We start from the raw sequence: 14,320 nt of genomic DNA, 5'->3' as shown, positions 1-14,320 counted from the left end.
GAAGAGAATAACACTATTTCACCCCCACATGTAAACTTGCAATTGTGAAAGTTTGAAGAGTTTTCTTACACGTTAAACTGCAAATGTGATTTTCACATATTCATGTTCTTCAAATGTGAACTTGCAATTCACTTGTGAGGTGAAAACACGTTATTCTCTGCACATGTGAAAAGGGGGTGTTAACATCCGGGCTCCCGAGGGCGCGGTGGTCTAAGGCACTGCATCTCAGTGCAAGAGGCGTCACTATAGTACCTGGTTTGAATCCAGGCTGTATCACGTCCGGTCGTGATTGGGAGTCCCATAGGGCGGCGCACAATTGGCCCAGCATCGTCCGGAGTAGGCCGTCATTGTAAGAATTTGTTCTTAATTGACTTGCCTCGTTAAATATAGGTTAGGTTTTTTATTCTGAATGTAATACTGAATGTAATAATGTGAAAATATGTTTAAGCTCAATGTGATTTTCACATGTGAAACTGGATTGCCACGTTTTTTTTTTGGAAGGATGTGTGTGTGTGTGTGTGTGTGTGTGTGTGTGTGTGTGTGTGTGTGTGTGTGTGTGTGTGTGTGTGTGTGTGTGTGTGTAAACTAGTCTCTTTGTGTTGTAGAGTGACAGGTGGAGAGCTGTTTGAGGACATTGTGGCCAGAGAGTACTACAGTGAAGCAGATGCCAGGTAAACACCTTTTTAAACAGTTCACCCTCTTCCATCAGCTTGCTCTATCATGTGCTCTCTCTCTCTCTCAATTCAATTCGAGGGCTTTCTGCACCTGACTTACAGCCAGTGTCATTCTGAGTTTTACTAGCTAACGTGAGCTAATAACTTACCGTCTGTTTGGCTCACATTCTATGACCTACTTAGCCAAGTTAGCTAACATAGCTAGATCGGTGCAATATTAGCTACACCAATCAAAGCGTGAGGAGTCAACGTTTACAACACATACAAAACAGAACGTCATAACCCGAATAAAAAGCCAGGCTTCTAGATTGATTGGCTAGCAGCTAACTAACCTTTCCAGCTTTCATGACTAACCTACTGTAGATAGCACGGGAACGAGCTACCACGCTATGTTAGCTAGCTAGTTGTTGTTTGTTGCGGGAAACTGATAGATTCAACAAATTAAGCGACATCCCATCAATGTGATGCAGAAATACATCATAAGATAGTGTCGTTGTTAGTATGTGGAGAATAACTATAGCTGGGGCACCTGGCAAATGAACAGTTGCTATTTTTTTCGTTCAGTCTTGTCTTCTGCCGTTTTTTTGCAATGCACCAATCAACTGTTTGGTTCCTTGTACCAAGAGCCAATCATGTGTCGTAAAACTATCTGTTCGTGTTGGGAATAGAAAAAGCGGTTTGGTTACACTGCCCTCTTCTATAAGTGACTATGTAACGGCATTTTGTTTTTACTTCCACCTTATTAGACATAGCTACCATAGCTAACTGCTTTTAACAAACTGTTGGCCTATTCTAACTGTTTTGTTTCAATCCAAGCACACGTTTTACCTAGTGGCGTGCCTCATGAGAGAAATGCGACCATTCGCACAATCAACCTGAAATCTCATAAGAAATTATGTGATTTTTTGTTGTTGTCTTGAAGTAGCATTATACTATGCTATTATATTCAATTACGTTACTTAGAATGCTAATTACGTAGAGGCTGCATTTCCCGAATTCTCTGGAACCCTCTTCCCAATAGCAACAAATCTGAGCTTCTGCCCATGTGCAGAATTATCTACATTACACACAGACTGCTCTACAGAGAATTACAGGCTACTCTGGCGAATGGTGTTGTTTAATAAAGTCAGATCAATTAATACATGGTCAAAGGTTACCCTCCTCTCTCCTTCGTATTCTTGCCATAGAGATCATGGATATAACCTGTTTTATCATGGACATTGCCATTTGCTATTGGACATTGACATCATCCACCATTTTAAAATAGTCAACTGAATGGGGATTTGTAGCCTCAGTGGCACTGCCCATGCTGTCACAGACACTATAATGGTACAGATATAAAGATGAGTCCTCTTTCTACCTCTATGATTCGTGCAGAAACACCCATTGTGTTATCTCCCACCCATCCTATGCCAGTTTTATAGCCATTTTTCAGCGCATGTACCCCATACACCATGGGCTCCCGAGTGGCGCAGCGGTCTAAGGCACTGCATCTCAGTGCTAGACGCGTCACTAGAGATTCTAGGTTCGAGTCCAGGCTCTGTCGCAGCCGGCCGCGACTGGGCAGCCCATGGGGCGGTGCACAATTGTCCCAGCGTCGTCCGGGTTAGGGAGGGTTTGACCGGTCGGGATATCCTTGTCTCATCGCACACTAGGGACTCCTATGGCGGGCCGGGTGCAGTGCACGCTGACACGGTCACCAGGTGTACGGTGTTTCCTCCGACACATTGGTGCGGCTGGCTTCCGGGTTGGATGGGCATTGTGTCAAGAAGCAGTGCGGCTTGGTTGGATTGTGTTTCAGAGGACATGGCTCTCAACCTTCGCCTCTCCCGAGTCCGTACGGGAGTTGCAGCGATGAGACAGGACTGTAACTACTACCAATTGGATACCACGCAAATGGGGAGAAAAAAGGGGTGAAAAATCAAAAATAAATAAAGGTTAAATAAAAAATAAAATTGTCATGGGAAACATTGCCATTTTGAGTCTCTCTCTCTCTGTCTCTTACTCTCCCTCTCTCCTGTTCAATGTTACTCAGTTTTACCTTTCCATTGCACTGAGCACTTCTTGCAGACAGACAGACAGACAGACTTGCCCCTCAGGAGTGAGACTTAAATCAATTTGACTGTGGAGGCGTTGTGTGGGGGTGGGAGAGAGAGAGAAAGGGAAATTGGACAGAGTGAAAGAGGTGAGTTAGAAAATAGCAAGGATAGAGGGAGTACTGTATGAGGGGTAGAGGAAATTGAGAAAAGATTGGATGTGCACATACATATTTCATGGTGTGTGAAATTTGCTACATTGCCCTACCCTGAGTGTGTGTGTTCAGATTTTTGCCCGCATTGCATGTGTTCTCTCTCCGTCTGTCTGCATATCCAAGACTGGTTGTATTTGCTCGTGGCAACAAAAGAAAGTGAAAGTCAGAGATCAAGAGAGTTGGAGGGAAAGTATTTCTCAGTCAAAGAAACTGGGAGTGAAATTAACATTTGAAATTGTAATTGTTATCATTTGGTGAAGTATATTTTCTACTTTGTATTTGATACAGTTTTTAAATAAATAAGCCAGAGAAAGTCACCAAGGTAGACATAGCCTCTCCTAAACACAACCACACTGTCACGTCTCACACACACACACACACACACACACACACACACACACACACACACACACACACACACACACACACACACACACACACACACACACACACACACACACACACACACACACACACACACACACACACACAGAGACACAGACCCTTCCTTTTGTCAAACAGATTAATAGACAGAGGTGACAGAGTGTTTGTCTGCTTGTGAGTGTGCGCTTGCATGCGAATGTGTCTGTGTAACTCACGTCATAGGCTCCATCCCAAAATGGAGGATACCCCACTAGCAGGATGTACAGGATCACACCGATACATAAACGCCCACACACGGACGCACTCAGGCATGCAGGCGCACTCCTACGCTGCCTGACTCGTATAGTGCAGTTCCTCCTCAACATCTCGCTGGCAGGTGTTCACACACACTCTGTGGCAGGTTCCACTGTTCTCAAGTCAATGTGGAGTGTTTTAGGTGTGCTGATTATCAAGAGCATCCACTCCTTTGTAGTCCAGTGATAACACAGAATGTCATTCAGGACAGAGAGACGCAGGAGTGGACTTGAGCCGTGGGTGTATTGACATGTTCATGCACTTTTACTGTACAAGTGTGCGTGTATCAAATACCTTCAAATACTTGACATTTGAGGGGTGCTTGATTTTAGCTTGGAGTTTCCACTTTTGGGACTTAAATAGAATAGGACATAATTTGTCTTGCACAATTTAAAAGCACTGCAATACACCACACGGAACACAGATCAGATGCAGCACATTGGCAGAGACTAACCGACTCCCCCTGGTGTTGTTATACAGTCACTGCATCCAGCAGATCCTGGAGGCCGTGCTGCACTGTCACCAGTCGGGCGTGGTACACAGGGACCTCAAGGTGAGTTACAGATTATTTTTATCACTTTGGCACTATTTTCACAAGTACAGTTGAAGTCGGAAGTTTACATACACTTAGGTTGGAGTCATTAAAAATCGTTTTTCAACCACTTCACACATTTCTTGTTAAAAACTCTCTAGGGTACGTGAGACGGTAGCGTCCCACCTCTTCAACAGCCAGTGAAACTGCAGGGCGCCAAATTCAAAACAACAGAAATCTCATAATTAAAATTCCTCAAACATACATGTATTTTACACCATTTTAAAGATACACTTGTTGTAAATCCAGCTACAGTGTCGGAAAAAGCAAACTATGCAATAATCTGAGTCGGCGCTCAGAGCCCAATCAAGACACAAATATATCCGCCATATTATGCAGTCAACAGAAGTCAGAAATAACATTATAAACATTCACTTACCTTTGATGATCTTCATCAGAATGCACTCCCAGGAATCCCAGCTCCACAATAAATGTTTGTTTTGTTCGATAATGTCCATCATTTATGTCCAAATTCCTCCTTGTTGTTCTAGCGTTCAGTACACTTTCCAAACTCACGACGCGCGGGCAAGTCCAGCGGATAGTATGGACGAAAAGTTTAAAAAGTTATATTACAGTCCGTAAAAACATGACAAACGAAGTATTGAATCAATCTTTAGGATATTTTTCACATAATTTTTTCAATAATGTTCCAACCGGAGTATTCCTTTGTCTTCAGAAGTGCGATGGAACAGAGCTTGCTCTCACATGAACGTGCATGGTCAGCGCATGTTCAGGTCATGATAGACATTACTCATTCCCCTCTCCTTCGGCCCCACTTCACAGTAGAAGCATCAGACAAGGTTCTAAAGACTGTTGACATCTAGTGGAAGCGTTAGGAAGTGCAACATTACCAATATCCCACTGTATCTTCAACAGGAGCTGAGTTGAAAATCGACCAACCTCAGATTTCCCACTTCCTGGTTGGATTTTTTCTAAAGTTTTTGCCTGCCATATGAGTTCTGTTATACTCACAGACATCATTCAAACAGTTTTAGAAACTTCAAAGTGTTTTCTATCCAAATCTACTAATAATATGCATATTCTAGCTTTTATGGCTTTGTAGCTGGCCGTTTACTCTGGGCATGCTTTTCATCTGGACGTGAAAATACTGCCCCCTACCCCAAATAAGTTTTAACAAACTATAGTTTTGGCAAGTCGGTTAGGACATCTACTTTGTGCATGACAAGTAATTTTTCCAACATTTGTTTACAGACAGATTATTTCACTTATAATTCACTGTATCATAATTCCAGTGGGTCAGAAGTTTACATACACTAAGTTGACTATGCCTTTAAAGAGCTTGGAAAATTCCAGAAAATGATGTGATGGCTTTAGAAGCTTCTGATAAACTAATTTACATAATTTGAGTCAATTGGGGGTGTACCTGTGGATGTATTTCAAGGCCTACCTTCAAACTCAGTGCCTCTTTGAGAAAATCATGAGAAAATCAGAAGAAATCAGCCAAGACCTCAAAAAAAAAAATTGTAAACCCCCACAAGTCTGATTCATCTTTGGGAGCAATTTCCAAATGTCTAAAGGTACCACGTTTATCTGTACAAACAATAGTATGCAAGGATAAAAACCATGGGAACACGCAGCCGTCATACCGCTCTGGAAGGAGATACATTCTGTCTCCTAGAGATGAACGTACTTTGGTATGAAAATGGCAAATCAATCCCAGAACAACAGCAAAGGACCTTGTGAAGATGCTGGAGGAAACAGGTACAAAAGTATCTATATCCACAGTAAAACGAGTCCTATATCTACATAACCTGAAAGGCCGCTCAGCAAGGAAGAAGCCACTGCTCCAAAACCGCCATAAAAAGCCAGACTACAAAGATCGTACTTTTTGGAGAAATGTCCTCTGGTCTGATGAAACAAAAATAGAACTGTTTGGCCATAATGACCATCGTTATGTTTGGAGGAAAAAGGAGGAGGCTAATTTTCCAACCTCATGATGCCATCTATTTTGATGCCATCTATTTTGTGCAGTGAAGCACCCCCAGAACATGATGCTGCCACCCCCGTGCTTCACGGTTGGGATGGTGTTCTTCGGCTTGCAAGCCTCCCCCTTTTTCCTCCAAACATAATGATGGTCATCACTATAGTTTGTTAACAAGAAATTTGTGGAGTGGTTGAAAAATTCGTTTTAATGACTCCAACCTAAGTGTATGTAAACTTCTGACTACATCTGTATACTGAAACAACATCTCAAGACATCAGTCATGAAGTTAAAGCTTGGTCGCAAATGGGTCTTCCAAATGGACAATGACCTCAAGCATACTTCCAAAGTTGTGGCAAAATGAGGACAACAAAGTCAAGTTATTGGAGTGGCCATCAGAAAGCTCTGACCTCAATCCTATAGAAAATTTGTGGGCAGAACTGAAAAAGCGTGTGCGAGCAAGGAGGCCTACAAACCTGACTCAGTTCCACCAGCTCTGCCAGAAGGAATGGGCCAAAATTCACCCAACTTATTGTGGGAAGCTTGTGGAAGGCTACCCGAAACGCTACCCGAAACAATTTGAAGGCAATGCTATCAAATATTAATTGAGTGTATGTAAACTTCTGACCCACTGGGAATGTGATGAAATAAATAAAAGCGGAAACATATAATTCTCCCTACTATTATTCTGACATTTCACATTCTTAAAATAAAGTGGTGATCCTAACTACCTAAGACAGGGAATTTTTACTAGGATCAAATGTCAGGAATTGTGAAAAACTGAGTTTAAATGTATTTAGCTAAGGTGTATGTAAACTTCCGACTTCAACTGTATGTTGAACACTAGTAACGCAGCCACTGGTAACACTAGTAACGCAGCCAATCTTGTTGCCATCGTTCACCACACAACCATTGATCCAAAATAACAAGTTTACTGTGGAACGTAATCACCAAAATACAACATAATGATATCTCTCAAATGAGTTATTTTAACAACCAGTTAATCCAATAGCAAAAAATGTGAGATACATTTTTTTTTAAATGCTCTTTGAATGTAGTATTCTACAGTATTGTGAAGTACAGTAAATTACACTGTTATCACATTAGGCAAAACATTTGCACTACTCATTAAAATTGATTAAACATCACATTTCCATAATTTCTGTGTGATATCTATGTGATAATAAAGGTGTGATCATTGAAGACATCGTTCACAATGTAATCAAATTATAGAAAGAAGAAAAAACGTTTAGCAGCTACTGGTTTGCATCAAGCCTATCTTGAGCATTTGGCCATAGGTTCCCATCGAAATCGCAGTAAATTCCATCATGTTCATACACCTGGGGGGAAAACTTTTATACATGATGAATCCAAGCCTGACATACAGTGCATTCGGAAAATTTTCAGAACCCTTGACTTATTCCACATTTTGTTACATTGCAGCCTTATTCTAGGGTGGCAGGTAGGTAGCCTAGTGGTTAGAGTGTAGAGGCGGCAGGTAGCCTAGTGGTTAGAGTGTTGAGGTGGCAGGTAGCCTAGTGGTTAGAGCGTTGGGCCAGTAACCGAAAGGTTGCTGGATCGAATCCCCAAGCTGACAAGGTAAAAATCTGTCGTTCTGGCCTTGAGCAAGGCAGTTAACCCACTGTTCCCCGGGCGCTGAAGACGTGGATGTCGATTAAGGCAGCCCCACGCACCACACTGATTCAGAGGGGTTGGGTTAAATGCGGAAGACACATTTAAGTTGAAGGCATTCATGGATCTACACACAATACCCCACAAAACAGTAAAAACTGATTTTTTATTTGAAATTTTTGCACGTTTATAAAACAATTTAACGAAGTATTCAGACCCTTTGCTATGAGATTTGAAATATAGCTCAGGTGCATTCTATTTCCATTGATCATCCTTGAGATGTTTCTACAACTTGATTGGAGTCCTGTGGTAAATTCAATTGATTGGACATGATTTGAAAAGGCACACACCTGTCTGTATAAGGTCCCACAGTTGACAGAGCATGTCAGAGCAAAAACCAAGCCATGAGGTCGAAGGAATTGTCCGTAGTGCTCCGAGACAGGATTGTGTCGAGGCACAGATCTGGGGAAGGGTACCAAAAAATGTCTGCAGCGTTGAAGGTCCTCAAGAAAACAGTGGCGTCCATCATTCTTAAATTAGAGAAGTTTGAAACCACCAAGGCTTTTCCTAGAGCTGGCCTCCCAGCCAAACTGAGCAATCGAGGGAGACCGGCCTTGGTCAGAGAGGTGACCAAAAACCTGATGGTCACTTTGACAGAGCTCCAGAGTTCCTCTGTGGAGATGGGAGAACCTTCCAGAAGGACAACCATCTCTGCAGCACTCCACCAATCAGGGAGACTAGTCAGGATCGAGGGAAAGATAAACGGAGCAAAGTACAAAGAGATCCTTGATGAAAACCTGCTCCAGAGCGCTCAGGACCTCAGACTGGGGTGAAGGTTCACTATCCAACAGGACAACGACCCTAAGCACATAACCAAGATATCCATGGGCTGAAGGAGGATGGTACGCTCATGGGGATGGCAATCATACATCTTCCACCTGTATTGTAATTCTGTATTGAATTTGACAGTTTTGCATTGTACTTACGTATTGTAGTGGTCCTGTAAGTGGCTCAGTTCATGAGCTCATGGCACTAGCAACACCAGAGTTGTGGGTTCGATTCCCACTGTGTTCACATATCAAAATGTGTGGACTGTTCTCATGTTGGATAAAAGTTTCTGCTAAATAAATGGCATATATTATGGTATTACAGTGCTGTATTGGCCAATGCAATTTTAGTCATTTGTGTGTTGTACTTAGTCAAATGAAAATGTGCTTTGAGTTTTGAGGCGTGTACAAGAGTTGTGAACATTTACCACATACTTGTGAAAATTGCACCAAAGCGCAAAAAAAAAAAATGTAATTGTGTGTGTATCTTGGTGTCAGCTGGATGAAAAGAGATTGTGTGTGTGTGTGTGTGTGTGTGTGTCCTCACAAGAATAGTAAGCCAACTAAAATTCAGTGAAGCGAGGACATTTTGCCGGTCCTCACTTCTAAAAAAGCTACTTTAGGCATTTGAGTTAGTTAGGGTTAGGAGTAGGATAAGGGTTAGGGCTAGGGTTAGGAGAAATAGGATTTTGAATTGGAATCAATTAAAGTATAGTAAGACATAGATGTGTGTAATTGTCAAGGCATAAGAATAGGTTAGGATCGACTTTCTACAAACCTGTCATGCTCCTAACACAATAGAAATGCCTAATAAAGTCTAATAAAACTGCTCTCTACACTCTGAGATAGATCTGCGGTCATGCTGACATTATACAGCAGTCCCACTGGTATTAACACAGTTCCACTGTGTGTGTGTGTGGACATGTTTAACTATTCTTGTGGGTACCAGAAGTCCCCACAAGAATAGTAAACGAACACAAATGTGACCAACTGGGGACATTTTGTTAGTACCCACAGGGTCAAATGCTATTTCTAGGGGGTTTAGGGTTAAGGTTAGAATAAGGGTTAAATTATGTTAAGAGCTAGGTTTAGGAGCTAGGGTTAGGGTTAAAGTTAGGTAAGGTTTTTGGGTTAAGTTTAGGTTTAGGCTTACGCCCATCTGCCATTCACAACGCCCTAGCAAAACCGAAACCTACTTGAAGGTAACAGCTGCCCCTAATGGCCGGCTTCCACATCATCTCCCGACATCCTCAGACATGGATGGACGGTGACCTGGCTGCTAATCTCGCAGTGGATCTTGAACGACCTGGCTGGTGTGTGTAGGCCAGCATCCCGGAGTCGCCTCTTCACTGTTGACGATGAGACTGGTGTTTTTGCGGGTACTATTTAATGAAGCTGCCAGTTGAGGACTTGTGAGGCGTCTGTTTCTCAAACTAGACACTCGAATGTACTTGTCCTCTTGCTCTGTTATGCACTGGGCCTCCCACTCCTCTTTCTATTCTGGTTAGAGACAGTTTGCTCTGTTCTGTGGAGGGAGGAGTATAGTCATTTGCAGCCATTTACAACATTAACAATGTCTACACTGTATTTCTGATCAATTTGATCTTTATTTTAATTGACAAAAAATGTGCTTTTCTTTCAAAAACAAGGACATTTCTAAGTGACCCCAAACTTTTGAATGGTAGTGTGTGTGTGTGTATGTGTATGTGTATGTGTATATATATATATATATATATACACTGCTCAAAAAAATAAAGGGAACACTAAAATAACACATCCTAGATCTGAATGAATGAAATATTCTTATTAAATACTTTTTTCTTTACGTAGTTTAATGTGCTGACAACAAAATCACACAAAAATTATCAATGGAAATCAAATTTATCAACCCATGAAGGTCTGGATTTGGAGTCACACTCAAAATTAAAGTGGAAAACCACACTACAGGCTGATCCAACTTTGATGTAATGTCCTTAAAACAAGTCAAAATGAGGCTCGGTAGTGTGTGTGGCCTCCACGTGCCGGTATGACCTCCCTACAACGCCTGGGCATGCTCCTGATGAGGTGGCGGATGGTCTCCTGAGGGATCTCCTCCCAGACCTGGACTAAAGCATCCGCCAACTCCTGGACAGTCTGTGGTGCAACGTGGCGTTGGTGGATGGAGCGAGGCATGATGTCCCAGATGTGCTCAATTGGATTCAGGTCTGGGGAACGGGCGGGCCAGTCCATAGCATCAATGCCTTCCTCTTGCAGGAACTGCTGACACACTCCAGCCACATGAGGTCTAGCATTGTCTTACATTAGGAGGAAACCAGGGCTAACCGCACCAGCATATGGTCTCACAAGGGGTCTGAGGATCTCATCTCGGTACCTAATGGCAGTCAGGCTACCTCTGGCGAGCACATGGAGGGCTGTGCGGCCCCCCAAAGAAATGCCACCCCACACCATGACTGACCCACTGCTAAACCGGTCGTGCTGGAGGATGTTGCAGGCAGCAGAACGTTCTCCACGGCGTCTCCAGACTGTCACGTCTGTCACATGTTGTTACGGCTGTCGCTCTCCTCATCCTCGGACGAGGAGAGGAGAGAAGGATCTTCAGACCAAAACGCAGCATTTGGGAAATAAGCCATCACTTTATTTATACACGATGGCAACACGAAACAAAACAAAACACTTTCAAAACTACAAAACAAGAAAACGACGTGGACGACAAAACCTGAACATGAACTTACTTAACTAAAACGTAAAACTCACAGACAGGAAACAGACTACATCGAAACGAACAGCCAAACAGTCCCGTATGGTACATACATCGACACGACACAGGAGACAATCACCCACAAACAAACAGTGAGAACGCCCTACCTAAATATGACTCTTAATTAGAGGAAAATGCAAACCACCTGCCTCTAATCAAGAGCCATACCAGGCAACCCAAAACCAACATAGAAACAGATAACATAGACTGCCCACCCAAAACACATGCCCTGACCATAAACACATAAAAAACAACATAAAACAGGTCAGGACCGTTACACATGTGCGTGTGAACCTGCTTTCATCTGTGAAGAGCACAGGGCGCCAGTGGCGAATTTGCCAATCTTGGTGTTCTCTGGCAAATGCCAAACGTCCTGCACGGTGTTGGGCTGTAAGCACAACCCCCACCTGTGGATGTCGGGCCCTCATACCACCCTCATGGAGTCTGTTTCTGACCGTTTGAGCAGACACATGCACATTTGTGGCCTGCTGGAGGTCATTTTGCAGGGCGCTGGCAGTGCACCTCCTTGCACAAAGGCGGAGGTAGCGGTCCTGCTGCTGGGTTGTTGCCCTCCTACGGCCTCCTCCACGTCTCCTGATGTACTGGCCTGTCTCCTGGTAGCGCGTCCATGCTCTGGACACTACGCTGACAGACACAGCAAACCTTTTTGCCACAGCTCGCATTGATGTGCCATCCTGGATGAACTGCACTACCTGAGCCACTTGTGTGGGTTGTAGACTCTGTCTCATGCTACCACTAGAGTGAGAGCACCGCCAGCATTCAAAAGTGACCAAAATATCAGCCAGGAAGCATAGGAACTGAGAAGTGGTCTGTGGTCACCACCTGCAGAATCATTCCTTTTTTGGGGGTGTCTTGCTAATTGCCTATAATTTCCACCTTTTGTCTATTCCATTTGCACTACAGCATGTGAAATTTATTGTCAATCAGTGTTGCTTCCTAAGTGGACAGTTTGATTTCACAGAAGTGTGATTGACTTGGAGTTACATTGTGTTGTTTAAGTGTTCCCTTTATTTTTTTGAGCAGTGTATATACCCACACACACACACACACACACACACACACTCACGTAACAGGCACGCACGCATACACACACCCTGGCAACTATCTATCTACTATATGTTGTGGATCAATAGTGCACAATGATTGCTGCAGTATCGCTATGTGCTTTATAGATAACATAGGGCCTACTTCTGTTAGTGTGTATTAGATGACCTTTACAGTGTGTAGTCTACAGCCTACATTGTTCTCTCGCTCTCTCTCACCCACTTTCTCAGCCTAACTTCCACCCGAGAACACCACCACAGCAAACCACACAAGTTAGTGTGTGTGTTTGTGATAGTGAGGTTGAATGATAATCCGTATCTCATTGAATCAGCCCACTCTGCTGTCAGTGAATGTGCATAATAATACAATACTACAATACTCCTGTTCCCCTCCTTAAGCTAACAGTGACACTAGAACAAACAAACCCATACACACACACACACACACACACACACACACACACACACACACACACACACACACACACACACACACACACACACACACACACACACACACACACACACACACACACACACACACACAGACACACACACACACACACACACCCCCCTCCTCTTTCCCTCCTCTGCCCTGCATGCCACAAATCAATTACTCTCAATAATTGCCACATGCTGCATTGGTAACACTGCTACAGTAGATCACTATCTGTTTGTGAGTGAGTGTGTGTGTGTGTTTGTATGTATGTGTATGTGACTGTTAGCACTGGCTAACCACAGCACCAGAACACAGCTGTTAACAGACAGATTGGTTCCTAATAAAGAAACAAATAAATTACAAACTGACACGTCTGTTAACGATGGGACCATCTGTGTGTGTGTGTGTGTGTGTGTGTGTGTGTGTGTGTGTGTGTGTGTGTGTGTGTGTGTGTGTGTGTGTGTGTGTGTGTGTGTGTGTGTGTGTGTGTGGATGCTTGTGTGTGTCTCTCTGTGTGTGTACACTACCGGTCAAAAGTTTTAGAACACCTACTCATTCAATGCATTTTCTACATTTTTACTATTTTCTACATTGTAGAATAATAATGAAGACATCAAAACGATGAAATAACACATATGGAATCATGTAGTAACCAAAAAAGTGATAAACAAATCAAAATATATTCAAATAACCACCCTCTGCTTTGATGACAGCTTTGCACACTCTTGGCATTCTCTCAAACAGCATCATGAAGTAGTCACCTGGAATGCATTTCAATTAACAGGTGTGCCTTCTTAAAAGTTAATTTGTGGAATTTCTTTCCTTAATGCATTTGAGCCAATCAGTTGTGTTGTGACAAGGTAGGGCTGGTATACAGAAGATAGCCCTATTTGGTAAAAGACCAAGTCCATATTATGGCAGGAACAGCTCAAATAAGTAAGGAGAAACGACAGTCCATCATTACTTTAAGACATGAAGGTCAATCAATACGGATAATTTCATGAACTTTGGAAGTTTCTTCAAGTGCAGTCGCAAAAACCATCAAGCACTAAGATGAAACTGGCTTTCATGAGGGCCGTCACAGGAAAGGAAGACCCAGAGTTACCTCTGCTGCAGAGGATAAGTGCATTAGAGTTACCAGCCTCAGAAATTGCAGCCCAAATAAATGCTTGAGGATAAGTTCATTAGCGTCCAAATTCAAGATATTTTGTTCCAACCGCCGTATCTTTGTGAGACGCAGAGTAGGTGAGCGGATGATCTCCGCATGTGTATTTACAACCATAAAGCATGGAGGAGGAGTTATTATGGTGTGGGGGTGCTTTGCTGGTGACACTGTCTGTGATTTAATTAGAATTCAAGGCACACTTAACCAGCATGGCTCCTGCAGCATTCTGCAGCGATACACCATCCCATCTGGTTTGTGCTTAGTGGGACTATCATTGGTTTTTCAACAGGACAATGAT

The 14,320-nt window shown here is 43.0% G+C and overlaps 1 protein-coding gene across 4 annotated transcripts in view; it reads left to right on the top strand.

Annotated features, from left to right (window-relative positions):
* Window positions 1-14,320, top strand: part of LOC129863675 (calcium/calmodulin-dependent protein kinase type II subunit beta-like) — a 70,440-nt gene that overhangs the window by 10,376 nt on the left and 45,744 nt on the right. For all 4 annotated transcript variants that reach the window (XM_055935825.1, XM_055935824.1, XM_055935823.1 and 1 more), the window contains exons 5-6: window positions 606-671; window positions 4,084-4,156. In XM_055935825.1, coding sequence (XP_055791800.1) covers window positions 606-671; window positions 4,084-4,156 — 139 coding nt within the window. The remainder of the gene's footprint in view (window positions 1-605; window positions 672-4,083; window positions 4,157-14,320) is intronic.

This window comes from Salvelinus fontinalis, chromosome 10 (genome assembly GCF_029448725.1).
Source record: "Salvelinus fontinalis isolate EN_2023a chromosome 10, ASM2944872v1, whole genome shotgun sequence".
Lineage (NCBI taxonomy): Eukaryota > Metazoa > Chordata > Actinopteri > Salmoniformes > Salmonidae > Salvelinus > Salvelinus fontinalis.
This window is presented reverse-complemented; position numbering and strand designations above follow the sequence as displayed.